The sequence below is a fragment of the Epinephelus fuscoguttatus genome, linkage group LG9, assembly GCF_011397635.1.
Source record: "Epinephelus fuscoguttatus linkage group LG9, E.fuscoguttatus.final_Chr_v1".
Classification (NCBI taxonomy): domain Eukaryota; kingdom Metazoa; phylum Chordata; class Actinopteri; order Perciformes; family Serranidae; genus Epinephelus; species Epinephelus fuscoguttatus.
Genome location: NC_064760.1, coordinates 22758974 through 22773648, shown reverse-complemented (window position 1 = coordinate 22773648; position 14675 = coordinate 22758974). Strand labels below are relative to the sequence as shown.

Sequence of the window (14675 nt, the reverse complement as noted above, 5' to 3'; positions counted from 1 at the left end):
CTGCCACATCCACTGTGAGAGACACGTGGATTCTGTATTGCTATTCCGGTAGCACCATATTTGCTCTTAACTTTGGACTACTCAAACACATCCGTCTGGAGTGCTGCAGGGTTTTCTCTCACTTTCCTCTTGTTTGTTTTGGATGCTGTCTTCCTGCCGTCTCTCACATGGCTACATTTGGGAATTAAGTGATGCCAACAGTTAGCTACAGACCATAGGAGAACACCACTTGGGACCTGCATTAATCTTTCTCACTGTTTACACAGGACATTGCACAGATCTTGAGTTGAAACAGCCAGAAGGGGGTATTGATCTCAGAGTGTTTAGGTTTTAGCTAAATGGGATGACGCAAATGTGAGACCAAAAAAGTCTGTCTGACTAATATTTCTGTCAGTGGTCCCGACACACCATCTGTGTATCAACAGTGGGCTCTTCGCCATGTAAAGCTGCTTTACATTGTCTGCATCATTTCATGCCATTGTCAAATCCATTGTGATACAAATGTTGTTCCCTGATAGCCTCCATCTTAAGCTCCTTTGTCACATCATCCAACACCTCAACCTGTGGATGCACCATCAGCTGATCTATATGCATCATGCTGAACACCAAATAGGATCATTTTCCATTAAAGACACTCTGGTGGCTTGCCAGATTATAAATTTTCCTCGTCTAGGTAGGAGCGGGAGTAAATTTGAATTAGACTGAAAATGGATAAATGTGTAGATAAACATGTAGATAAACATGCAATAATAAAAACTGATGAAGATTGAAACAAACACATAAGCTGAAAGCTATTTCCATTGACGTCCTCCAAAATCAAGCAGGTGACACAACTGATCTTCAAGTCAGGCAAGAAACATTAACAACAAACACTATAACTGAGTATTTAAAGGTCCAGCGTGTAGGATGTAGTGGGATATACCCGCAGGATTAGAATATAATATGTTTTCTTGAGTGTAAAATCACCTAAAAATTAGAACTGTCATGTTTTTGTTACCTTAGAATGAGCCATATATATCTACATTGGGAGCGGGTCCGCCATGGTGCTCCTCCATGTTTCTACTGTGACCCAGGACGACAAACCAGACACTGGCACCAGATAGGGCCATATCTTTGTACCTGGAGAGAATTATCCGCAGAGGTCTCTTCCTCTCCAAAAGAAATGGACCAGGTGGTTAAAACTGATTTTTTTTTAAATGCTGAATACCATGGATTCATGTTACTACTCAATGTTTCTTCCCTGTTTGTCAGGTCGCAGATGGGCCGCTCTCACAGTGCCTGCTCTGTGCTCACATTTTTCTCTGATAAATGAATATGTGCTTACTTTATTCGTGATCCACACATTCAGGAGGTTTTTACCATCCAAAACAAATGGACCAGGTAAATCACCCCAGCAAAAACACTCACTAAAGCCATTCCACGTTACAAATCAATGTTTCTTCTACACTGTTTGGCCTTTAGCCTAGCACCTGCTAATGTGTGTTCATCTCTTTTCTCTGATGACTTAAGATCCAGACTTTCAGGACTTTTTACCACAGAGGTCTCCTCCTCTCCAACACAAGCAGTTTCACATTAAAAAAAAAGTTTATGTGATGATGCTTGTTGTGGAGGGGCTTCTAACTACGGTGGCTGATGCCAAAAGTGAATAGCCCTATCTAAAGTCAGTGTTTGGTTTGTACATTCTGGGCTATTGTAGAGACATAGTGGTGCAACATGGCGATCTCCGTGGATGAGAACCCACTCTCTATGTAGATACCAACAGCCCATTCTAAGGTAAGGAAAACACATCTTTACAGTATTCAAAACATGTAGGTGTTGGTGGAATACAGAGTGGACGCCTGAGAGAAGAGATGGTCATTACTTGTCTAAGAATAGAATACTGGATTAAATGAGTGGGTGACATGGTGATGCAGTGGTTAATGCTATGGCCTCACAGCAAGAGGGCTCATGGGTTCAAAGCCCTTCTGTGTGGAGTTGGCATGTGTCAGAGTCGGTTTTCTCTCGGTTCTCCAGCTTCCTCCCACAGTCCAAAGACATGCAGGTTAAGTTAATTGGTGACTCTAAATTGGCCATTGGATAGCACCCCTACAGGACGATGCATTCACTGTAATAAACAGGAAACCGTGGTACATGGACCAAAAGATTTTAACAGGTATGATGAAAGAGGGTTGTGCATAAAAGGACTAAGTGGAGAAAAACACGATATTACATTGGCAAATCTGTTGGAAGAGACATCAAGGAAAGCATGCCAGCTTGTAATTGATTACTTAAGAGTAACAGAAATAATAGAAAGAATTTGGTTGTTATTTTTTCATTCATTACCTTTTTTGTTTTTATTTGTTTTCCTGCCAATGTACGGCTCCACTCCACACCAGTCCAGTAGGTGGCGGTAATGCACCTAAAAGCCGGTTTAACACCCTACATCAAAACTCAAAGAAGAAGAAGTAATGAAACGTCACTTATTTTCAGGCGATACCAGAGATATTGGTGATACACTAAAGAAAACATATTTTTTGTATTGTATTCCATTTCTGTGAATATATCCCCCTACACACTGGACTTTAAAAATGGTGGCATCTTAAAATAGGCTTGTTTTATTTTTCAACAGAATACTTATCTTCATACACTATGTATGATGAATATTTTTAAGTCAGAATTTACAACTATTAATATACGTATTTTAATACGCGTAGTGAATATATTTTCACGAAAAACCTGAAGTTTGAACAAAATGTTTCAGAGTAATGGAATAATGGTTTGGTCCCACACCCCTTCAGCCATAAATTGTGGTACAGTCGACATGCGCGGCGCGAAACTTTTGTAACAACAATGGCGTCTACTGCAGGTAAGTGGGCGTATTTGTAGTGTAAACTCCACTGTGAACAGATAAACTCTATTACATAGCAACATAATAGAGGTGTGCTGTATCTTGTTTCCAGTTTACACACAGGTACAGCGTGTTGTAGCACTTGTTACAGTGGTTATCATGCTGGGATTAGACTTCCTCTTGTGAGCTTCAGGTTGCTGTGGAGTCAACGTTAGCTAGCTTCATGGCTAACGGTGGAGCTAAGCAGCCAAACTGTGGGGATTTAATGTTTGAAGATTTATTATCTAGTGTTACCAGTTTCTAATTTCAGTCACATTAGTGTCTAATACGTTAAAGTAATGACTCACTCCCCGGTCTGACATGCTTTTCTACAACACTCCACTTAGTCAATGTTATGAAAACAAACGCAACGTCACGTGTATTCAGGTCGCCGAGGGAGGAAGCGCAAAGCGGAGGTTCAGGCAGAGGAGGAGAAACCATCTGTGGAGGAGAAGAAGGACGGAGGAGAAGAGGAGGAGAACGGCCAGGAGGGCCAAAGGGTGGTCATTGAACACTGGTGAGTCACTTATGCAAGGTGTAAAATTAACTTTTTAACACAGGGGCCAAATGGCTAGTAAATGTACAAACACTACCAGCCTCTCAATAGATTACCATTATTTTTTAATTTGCTGGTGACTGAAGTAAATCTACCAGGCATATGCATATTTAAGCAACATTTGACTAGGGGATGGTGCCAATTTTGTAACCTATTAGTGATATCTCATTATAAAGCCTGTAAGGACCTGGACACTAAACTTTAAAGCGCACTTACTCACATGTAGAAGCAATACATTCATACTTTTTTGCCCCTTCACGCACTTAGATCACGCAATGAGTCTGCATCATTTAACTAGGACCTTGCAAGCAATGGAAAAGTGGGTAAGTGCAAGTGTAAGGGCAGATAGTTTTAAAGAATAACAATAACTCATGGTGATTTAAAGTCAGGGCCTGGAAATGTTTACGAAGCAAACTGTGCTGTGTGTCGAAGGTTTTAAATGTGGTAAAATGGGGATCAGGGCTGTGGGATCGAACATGCAGAGCAGTAAGCACAGAAACTATTGTCAGGGTCATTTTTACTGCTTATTCTGAGCTGACATCAGTGTGTTTACTTAAATAGTATATTTTCGCTTTTGGTTTGTATTTCTGTCGCAAGTTTGGTCTTAAATTTCATTTAAAGTGGTATTAAACAGGTCTTAAAAAACTTAAATTTAACTTAATTATACTTGTAGACACCCTAAATATTTATTGATGCACACATACACTGATTAATGCATCAGCAGCCTTTGGTAACTTGGAAGCTTGACTAAACTTACTGAAAATAAGAAAAATGAATCCTCAAGCAGTATCAAGATTACCAAGTGTTTTATGGATTCACTTGTGCAACCACTGAGCCACCCCAGTTTTCTCTGCAGTAAATTACCTCCAGACAGTTCCCCAAAACCCATCCTATCTATTGAAGGGGTGCTTGAGCCTGTCGGACAGGGCTGTTTGACAAAAAGGATGGGAGCCACTGCTTTTTTGCACAATCCTGCTATACATTAGGCTACAAACAAGTGTAATAACTTAATAAAAGAAGCGGCAGAACAATGAATATGCCCTTTGACTTCAACAACTGATGCTACTGAAACGGACTCCTCCATGAAGTTTGTGCAATATCGTTAATGCACAATATCAGTGGTTTAGTGCTCCTGTTTTTTAAGTTATTGTATTTGTTTTGCTGTCTTTAGTTCTTCACTAAGACAAAAGTTGTTAGTATAAAATGATAACACTAAAATAAAGTACCTCAAATTTGCATTTAAGGACAGTACTTGAGTAAATGTACATCATTGCTTCATCATATGCTGCCATGCTCCTTGTGGGTGTCCACCAGATGTCCATCTGATGGTTGATCTCTTATTTCTGGCAGTAAGAGCTGACGAGTGTATGGGCGTAACGCTCAGGAGGTGAAAACTGCCCTCCTGGCTGCCCACCCTGAACTGACTGTGGTCCTCAACCCCAAGGCGCCCCGCAGGAACAGCTTCGAGATCATTCTGCTGGATGGAGGCAAAGGTAAGGAGGACGAATCATGGCACGTCCAAGAATAACTTGGCCATTTGGTGTCCCCTGTCATCATTCTCAGCCAAGTAGCCCTATCTCAGTTTTTGGACTTTTACCAGGCCTGTTGCTCTTCCACAGGACACTGAGTCCAGAAAGGCAAATAAGGACATGGTGTATTTCAACAGGAAAGTTATGTACAGGCATGTGATGTGAACGCAGTCTTCACAAATTACCAGAATTAAATAAAGCAACCATTTTGTAAAGTCACACTACAAAATTTCATTTTATCTTAAAGTTTAAAATGTTTCACATCAGCTGTACATCCAAGGTATTAGCTAAAAAAAGAAAAAAAAATATTGCCAGAACTTATACTTGTTTTCAGAGTGGTTGTCTCTGAGGCCTCATTAATTCATCTTCAAACAGTCAACAAGGGGCTGTGTTTACCAAGAGCACAGATTGGCTGCTCGAGAGAATTAAGCCTGCACAAAGAAAGAGACGCGCCCATGTCTAATCAGCCGTGATGCATGCATACATGTGTTAATATGTTTGATTATTTTGCTCTGAAGGTCAGAGGTTGGTACATCAGTTGCTTTTCACTTTTTGACTGCTTAGTTTTTGAGTATCAGAATAAACGCGTTGGAGCATTTAATTGTACTGCCATCCTCTAGAGGACTTTAAAATACATTTATAGTATTGCTTATCTTCTATATTGTTCCTACAAATGACACTGTTATACTACTACTTGCTCTGCATCTCTTGAACATTTCTTTCTCATCCCTAAAGAAACCTCGCTGTGGACTGGAATTAAGAAGGGTCCGCCTCGTAAGCTTAAGTTTCCTCAACCTGATGTCGTAGTCGCTGCTCTACAGGAGGCTCTGAAGGCGGAGTAGACACCCAGTGAAGGTTTGTCATTTCGAAACTGTCAGACAGAGCATTGCGATATGTGTAACACTAGATACAAAATGAATCAAGGACTGCATGATCACCCTAAATAATTATTTCAGCTGTAATAAATGGAAACGGGTTAAATGGAAAAGGGTTTCACATGTTTGTAATATCACCTTCCTTTTCAACTGAGGTAAATTGGGATTCATTACAGGGAAAGTCTGATACAATTTTTTTTCTCAGCTGCGTGTATGGTAGACAAGAATTGACTTAGGTTTATAAAAGGTACGAAACGGTTCCAATATCTGTACCCTTTGACATTTTCTCTACTAGTTCATAGTAAGCTTTAAAGGGAAACTTCTGTATGTTTCAATCTGGACACTATTTTCCCATGTTTTTGTGTCCAAGTGATTCATCGAGACAGCAGTATTTAACATTGGTCCAGTATTGATCGAGACTACAGCAGCGAAACGCCACAGTGTGATCCCAGTGGGCAATTGTGCACTGTCATCAGGTTGTTAGAAGTGTGTGTGACAACATTATGTAAAGGATTCTACAGAGGAATGAAACAGTTTTCCATACTTACTGGTCTGTTTGTTCTTGTGACCAAGTCTCACTCTGAAATCTCTAAAGAGTGACTTTCAGGAAAAACAATGGTGGAAAGGTTAGTGCGAGTTTGAGAAAGGAGTGTCAGGAAGAATTTGTTGTGTTGGAGTACAGAAAGTGTATCTTAGTGTAATCTAAAAGATTTTCAATGTCATGGCTGAATATTTAGTTGATTTCGACCGTGTGTACAAGTCTGTGACATTGCAGAAGGAGACTTCTCTTTAAACGAGACTTGGTGACAGGTAATAACGGACAGCCTGGACATGCAAGGAAAAATGTTTCATTTCTCTGTAGCTTCTTTTCCATAATGTTTTCAGACACTTATAATAATGATAATGAGCATGACTGTGGCAAAAACATGCACTTAAAGTCGACATAAATTGATGGTGCACAATTGCCCATAGCCTGTTTCGCAGCTGCGACAGTCTCTCTGTCAATACAGGACCAATTTCAAAAAGTTCTGTCTCCATCCAGTCACCTAAACACAAAAACATGAGAAAATAAGGTCTAGATTCTAAAATACAGAAGTTTCCCTTTTACAGAGTGGCTTTCTTAGTTTATACTCAGGTTTTGTGGCATACTAGGAACACGAAATGTATGGAATGGATTGTTTTTGTCGATGTGCACCCCATTTTTCATTATCATAAAATGATTTAGAGTCAAAACACATTTACTCACATTTTCGCATTTCGCATCTCTGAAGATACTTTACAACTCGCATTTATATTTACATTTTTTCCCCAGGGCCATGCGTCATAACCTAAACTTGGATTTTCTTTCATGTCTTGGCATTTTATGAGTCACCAGCTTGGGGGAGACGTTAACTGCTTGTTAGTCGAGCTTATGACACAACCTTCAGCCGTTAGACCATCACTAACAGACCTCTTCCTTTCAGTGGGAGGCTATGTGGTGTGGACCCCTCTGTAAAATTAAATTAGCAGGTCTGAAAATAAAATGCAGCCCAGTTTTGTTTTTTGAATAAACAACATGCAGTCAGTTTTATACAATGTAATGTTGGTTATATAGAGTTCAGTCAAAATTACGTCACCCCCCTGGTTTGTAGATGTGTCCACAATGTTGCAGGTTGAGACTGTTTTACTTGTAGGTAAATAGGGCTGTAGTACACAACAGTGATGTGTTAGAAATATTTGTATATGTGAGTTTAACAAAACAAATTCTTGTCTTGCATGCAGCCAAGAGTTCAGGAGATGTGGGCTGTGGAAGCAGAATGATGAGGAGAGACCAATGGGATGTTCTCAGTCCCTCCTTTGATGATCCAGGCTCCATCTGTTCACATCTTCTGGGCACATGGTGACACCTAGTGGAGTGTCTCTGCGCCAGTACATTTTCTCACATGCTGTCATGCTGTTTTTAATTGTTCTGTCCCATTTCTCAACAGTTAATTGTGCTTTTATATCTTTCTTTTTTCATAAATAAAGTGTTACTTGTTTTTGTAATTGTGTTGTTGTTGTTGTTGTTGTTGTTTTCTTCTTCTCCTCCTCCTTCTCCTTCACTCTTAAGCTGTCAGGATGTGAGGAGGTTTTTATTTCTTCAGTGCTATATCATAGGCAACTGGATGTGCTTGAGTTTTCAGGAATTATATTGTTGTAGTTTTGTTAATCACAACAACACCCCGAGGAGAATTTTTGCTGTACTGGGTTGGATTGATACAACCATACATGTATTCTAAAAACAATATGAAAAGACTACACTACATGTTTTGCCAACAGTTAAGGGTTAAGTATGATAAATAAACACCATGAAACATGGGAAAAAAATAAGTGTCATGATTACCCTTCTTTACTCTTTGAGTTACCTAATAATAAGCGTGTTAGTGTACAGTGTTTTGTTTTATATGATAAAGTTGGCCTTAATCTACAATTTAAATATCAGAAAGTAATTCATGGAACAGTAAATGTTGCAGCATAAAAGGAATGACCCAACTGCTAGTTTTAAAAAGAATGTACAGTCAACAACAAAAACAGTATTTTTTTTGACCCAAGATTTATTTCTCAAGTTTTGCTTTGCAGTGTCATGAACTTTGAACATGACTGGTTTGGTGGATACTGCTTGTGTAAGGATCAGATGAAGTTTTTGGCCATTGTGACAACAGTTAACTGAACTGCTGGAACAGAAATAAAAACTTGAAAAGAAAATTGTGATATTCATATGCAACAAGTAGATTTACGGATAATGTGGATGTTTCTGGGGAAGAGGTACAGCTTTTGAGAAAATCTCTCTGACTCTCAAACAATTAATTACTTATTTACTTATAAAATTGGCCAACTGGGTGACCATAATTTACGTCCAGTAGGTGGCGCGAATGCAACTTTGCGGATGTCAACCGTCAATAAAACCCAAAGAAGAAGAAGATGACGACGCAGATGATTGGTTAGAAGAAGCGACACGTCATCATCACGCGACTAGCTACAGCGTTAGCTCATCAACAGTTGGGAACCTATTTTCATTCAACAGTACGGCTGTAAATTAGTCCGTAAGTACTATAAACTAAAAATATGAACTCAGCGACATTTAGCTGTGGATATGGGAGTATTGTAATGACATTTGGAGCGTTTTTAGGCTTTCATTCTGCCTTTACTACTGATATTAGCAGGGCTAAGTTAGCTAGGGCTTGCTAACTGCGAGCTAGCTGGTCTTTGACAGAAGTGTGCTCATTGACACATGTAATAAAATATTTAAGATTACTCTTACTAAAGTTTAAGACTGGACTGTCTCCGGTATGAAAGATAAGAGTAAGGGTTTTCTGCTTTACGTTAAAGCTCTAAAGAGTGAGCGTTGAGTGGCTACTCGGGGTTGGACAAGTTGACATGATTTATTCCACTTTGGCTGTGTGGGCATGGTAAGGTTACCAAAAATATAACTCTCCAACGCCACATTAATAAATGAGGAATTTAACTGTCACAAGCAAATTCAAGCGCTTCTCCTTACAACTCCAACTAGCCACAAACTGCATCATAGCTCTCGGGAGTTGTTCACTGTGCAAGTGGCTCCGTGGCGCAATGGATAGCGCATTGGACTTCTAGGCTAAGGCGAAGGGATTCAAAGGTTGTGGGTTCGAGTCCCACCGGAGTCGCATTTTGGGATGGAAGTAGCACAGTCCATAAGGACCCGGCTTCGGAGCCGGACGATTAGGTGTCCGCGTCCCCGCACGAGGGACCATGCACAAAGCATGGGTCGGTAGCTGGAGAGTTGCCAGCGCGGCGTCCATGTATATGACAATTGGGTGGGGAAAAAAGTTGAATTTCTCCTGGGGCTAAAATAAAGTATATCTTCTTTTTCCTCTTGTTTATGTTCTTGTTCTGTATTTGAATATAGTAAATAAATTGTGTGGTGTTCATGTGACTAAGTGTTAACTACATCTGTTATTCTGACTTGTGTAACAGATTTTTGTCAAGAGACTTCCTGGATTATATAAACTTTATACCTCAGCTTTTAACAAACGTCAATATTCTTGACATTTTACGTTGTCTATGATTAGTTATAAAGAAATGTACGGTATTAATACAAAATGAAAACATTACAGAATTAGAGACTTTGTGACAATTTGTATTGAACTGTATATGCCTCTAACTTTTACTTAAGATATAATGCTCTCATTACCATGTTTTTGTGACACAGATTTCCTCTCGTCAGTCATGGCTACAGAAGGTGTGGAAAAGACGAGTGAAGATACCCCAGTTCCTGGGAAGTTAAGCAATAGGTTTGACCTGGAGAAGGAGACTGAACTCAGGTTTGAGGTGGAGGCAGGGGAGGCAGCAGAGCAAGTTGAGCTGGAGCTCCTCTCAGGAATGGCTGAGGTGTTTGGCTCAGAGCTGAACCGCAACAAGAAGTACACATTTGGACCAGGCTCCAAGATCGCAGTTTTCACCTGGCAAGGCTGCAGTGTGAATCTTTATGGGAAGCCAGAGGTGAGCACTTGGAGGAGAGTCTTTGCAAATGTGTGTGTTTTTATGTGGGTTATATTTTGGCTAATTTGGTGATTCCATTCACCAATGGGATATGGTATCACATTTAACCTGTGTGGCTTTGTGAGTTTGACGTGATGAATGAGAGGCTCAAATAACCAGCGTTTCTTCCTTATCACCACAGGTGGCTTATGTGTCCAAGGACACTCCCATGCTGCTCTACCTGAACACACATGCTGCCCTGGAACAGATGAGAAAACAAGCAGAGCGGGACAATGAAAGAGGACCAAGGGTAGGTTTGAATGAAAAATATAATTTCAGGGAGCTTTACATGCAGTCGTGCCACATCACAATAAATACACTTTCCATTGACTTTAAATAATTAATCATCCCTCAGGTGATGGTGGTGGGACCTACAGATGTGGGGAAGTCAACAGTGTGCCGGCTGCTTTTAAGCTATGCTGTAAGGGTGGGCCGGAGGCCAACACTTGTGGAACTGGATGTTGGACAGAGTGGGGTAAGTCGAGTTGGAGTTAATAAATAAACATAAATAAACATCAGTACAGACTAGGAAAATTAGAGGAATAACACCAGTTGAAATTTTAAACCCACTGGAAATCCAAATCCACGGTAATCTTGTAACCATATAATTTAGGGTCTTATGTATCATAGTGTTGCACGGTAATACTGGTACCAACGGTAGACAGCGGTACTAAAACACCACAGTACATATGATACCATAATGTTGGAGTACCGTAGACTTATTATCTTGACTTCATGGAAAGTGAAACTACAGCATACACAGAATTTGTTTTATAGAATAAATATGATGACTCTCCTGCTGATGTAGGAGCAAATAATGCCCATATGGGTGGTTCTGTCAATTAAATTTGAGTTTCTTTGTGCATTCTGTTTTAATGGCAGTGATAATATAGTGAGGTGTATTTCTAGCCTGAGAATGACAACAGTGACCTACTGCTTGTGATGTATGCAATCATTTCTTGTACCTGAAAACATTATATTTCAAAGCTATTTTGTAAAAGTGCCAGAGCCAACCTAGATTAAAATTAAGTGTAAAGTACATTCTGCTCCTCAGGTGTCTGTACCTGGGACAGTATCAGCACTGTGCATTGAGCGCCCAGCAGATGTGGAGGAGGGTTTCTCAGTCCAGGCTCCTTTGGTTTACCACTTTGGCTCTACTACCCCGGGGACCAACATCAAACTTTACAACAAGGTGAGAAAAGAAATATTCTGGCCATTGTGTAACATGACAGGATAAAGCCAAACAAACAAACTACAAATTTAGTTGTTATCCATTATATGGCTTTTTTCTGCCCACTTTGATCTGTTCTTTTTTTCTTTTTCTTTTTTTCTCTCCATAATGTGCAGCTGACATCATGCCTGGCAGAGGTGTTTTCCCAGCGCTGTGAGGTGAACAGGAAGGCTAGCGTGGGAGGCTGTATCATCAACACCTGCGGCTGGGTGAAGGGCTCTGGATACCAGGCTCTGGTCCACTGTGCCTCTGCCTTTGAGGTGGATGTGGTGCTGGTGCTGGACCACGAGAGGCTCTACAATGAACTCAAACGAGACCTCCCTCACTTTGTACGGGTTGTGCTCCTACCAAAGTCCGGAGGCGTGGTGGAGCGCTCCAAGGAGTGCAGGCGGGATGCTCGGGATGAGAAGATCCGTGAGTATTTCTACGGCTTCCGTGGAGTGACCTTCTACCCCTTTTCCTATGAAGTGCGATTCTCGGATGTCCGCATCTACAAGATCGGAGCACCATCCATCCCGGACTCGTGCTTGCCACTTGGAATGTCTCAGGATGACACACAGTTAAAGCTGGTGCCTGTGACACCAGGGAGAGACCTCACGTATCACGTGTTGAGTGTAAGCAGTGCCGAGGACGGAGAGGAAGGTGCTAGAAAAGGAATAGTTGAGAGCCCTGTGTGTGGGTTTATTGTAGTGACGAATGTGGACACACAAGCACAGGTGATGAAAGTGCTGTCCCCAGCACCTAGACCACTGCCCAGACACACTCTGCTTATTATGGACATCCGCTTCATGGACATGAAATGAAAAACCACTTCAGGCAAGAGGACTCTGTTGCAAAAGAAGTGGGGTGTGTTTTGGGGAAGAGTTCTGTTGAAGATTTTTTTTTCCTAATTGTCTCTGTGCTTTGTGAGGACTACAGAGGGCAAAAGAAAAAAAGATTTAAGTACGGACTTTTGTAGCTGCTGTAAATTATATCCCGTTTTGTAGACCACACTGTACAGATGTTTGGGTAATTTGTGGCAAGGGATGTTTTTACCAGTTCAGGAATTATTTTCTTGATAATCTATTTTATCAACATTGTTTTTTGCTCTTGAGTAATAAATGTTTAAGATATAAAAACATCTGTGTTTTGTGTTATTAACACTGGGTACCAGGGTTGTCTTTTCCTATCCTTCATATGCACCGTATAGCAGTTCACATTTATGTGCATATGTCCAGTATCTAGTGGACTGGTTGTGAAAACATTTGTCTGTAATTAATTACAATTTAATTAAGCCTGAAAAAGTTGGAAAATTCCATGGCTTCCTTTATGGATGAAAAAACTTTGTACAAAATATTTCCACAAACCCTCATCCAGCAATGTAAACTTATTATGACTGCGTCTGTTGGGAGGACGTGTTTTGCCTTCTCTGCTGTATACATCCTGCAGTGTTCACCATGTCTGTTTAGACATACTGTAAGTGGGGCAAAGGACATTAAACTGTAGGCAGTATCCTAACTGACATGACCAGTATGACAGTCACTGTTTAGGAGCACTACAATACGAGCTCCTTTGCTGTTTATTCTGTAAACACCTGCCAGTTCACATCATCAAATATTCTAAAGGCCTACATGCTGTTTTAATAATTCCTCGAAATGTTACAGCAGCTGTTTCAACAACAGTTGAAGTTGGACACAACTTTTTTAACATACAGAAAGAAATTGAAATAACATATACTGTTAGATGCTCAGACATTTTTTTTTTACCATTTTTTTCAATGCTACAGTTGGGATCCAAATAATCCTGAAATTTGGTATACAATTGATCCAGATCTCTGCCTTAACTTTTGAAATACCCTTTATCTGGATTAAAGGCAGGATTGGATTACCAGATCTGAATCATGATCTGCAGGATCAGGACTCTCTTGATCTGTGTTGAAATACCGAGTTTTCATATCAGATCAGGATTTAATACAATCCGTTTGTCAGGTGGAATTTGGCCTCTCCTTGATTTGTGGATTGTAACTTATTTGCTTTGGACAAAAGCTTAATAATTATAAACCTAAAAGTATCCAGTATTTCTCAAGAAAAAAAGGGGGATGGATGGATGGATTTCACAATAAAAATACCTACTAATTATTCTTGACTTATGGATGTGGAACTTTCCAAAAAGGCGCAGAAGTTTGATGGAACCATCTCTTTCCAGTTGGAAACAGTTTCCAGTATTAAAACCCACAACCCAGACATCTGACTCTATAAGCTCCTTTAAGCAGAGCGATATGTCTTCAGAAGTGGGCAGAGTAGGGACGATTATGAAATAAGTTTTCTTCCTCATTGTTTCAAAATGAGTAATATGTGGAAATGACACAGTAAAATGTAGTGTTGTCAAAAATATTGACTTATCAATACATACCAAAGGGCATTGGTATGTATTGATAATTAACCACAGCATCAATACATATCAGCTGGTATCAGCTGTGCTTTTTCACTCCCTCTCATTGTTAATGTTTTGTGTTCTCTGCTACTTACCAAGAAAAATAAATCATTGTCATATCATAGCTTTGTTACATTTATCTTTTAATAAAACATGTAAATCGTATGCCCTTGATGAAAGCTTTCCCCTGTGGTATTAAAATATGGTATTGAATATTGATTTTTTTCAAAATATCTAAGAGAGAAATTCTAGTATTATGTCAACACTAGTAAAGTGACAGTGGTGCTGTTGCAGGGGCGTGGCACCAAATTCTGAGTCTTATGCATGAGTAGTCTCTGTGAGTCCCCCACTTGATCCATGTCTCTCTCACACACCTTTTGATTTCTTTTTTTTAAAAATCAGTTTGCTCCTTTCCCTTTCTTTCCTTTCTGTCTTTTCTTTTTTGAAACCCTGTCTTGGAGAAAACATGACAGTGTAAATTTGTGCTCCACCAGCACAAGCAATCACGCACTTGACTCTAGCTGCATTAAGAATGAATCCTAGTGGGGGACGGATTAAACCCCTTTGTGCCCTCAAAGGGCAAGAGGGGCCTCAGAGAGCTTACACCACTTATTAATACAAATTACAGTCTTTCAACTGATTTATTTCGCCAATTTTAATTTAGTTATGG

General features: G+C 40.1%; 2 protein-coding genes and 1 non-coding gene across 3 annotated transcripts; all 3 read left to right on the top strand.

Moving 5' to 3' along the window:
- Positions 1-2696: 2696 nt before the first annotated feature.
- selenoh (selenoprotein H) lies at positions 2697-7851 on the top strand. Its single transcript, XM_049585779.1, has 5 exons — positions 2697-2845; positions 3254-3383; positions 4773-4915; positions 5687-5806; positions 7588-7851. Exons 1-4 carry the CDS (start codon positions 2830-2832, stop codon positions 5791-5793), a joined length of 396 nt encoding a protein of 131 aa, XP_049441736.1. The 5' UTR covers positions 2697-2829; the 3' UTR covers positions 5794-5806; positions 7588-7851.
- Positions 7852-8801: 950 nt separating this feature from the next.
- clp1 (cleavage factor polyribonucleotide kinase subunit 1) lies at positions 8802-12646 on the top strand. The gene is made up of 6 exons (XM_049585771.1): positions 8802-8888; positions 10034-10323; positions 10505-10612; positions 10718-10837; positions 11417-11554; positions 11710-12646. The coding sequence occupies exons 2-6, from the start codon at positions 10051-10053 to the stop codon at positions 12394-12396; spliced, it is 1326 nt and encodes a 441-aa protein (XP_049441728.1). The 5' UTR covers positions 8802-8888; positions 10034-10050; the 3' UTR covers positions 12397-12646.
- trnar-ucu (transfer RNA arginine (anticodon UCU)) lies at positions 9401-9488 on the top strand. Its single transcript is given in 2 exon segments — positions 9401-9437; positions 9453-9488. It is a non-coding gene; the product is annotated as a tRNA-Arg (tRNA).
- Positions 12647-14675: the final 2029 nt, after the last annotated feature.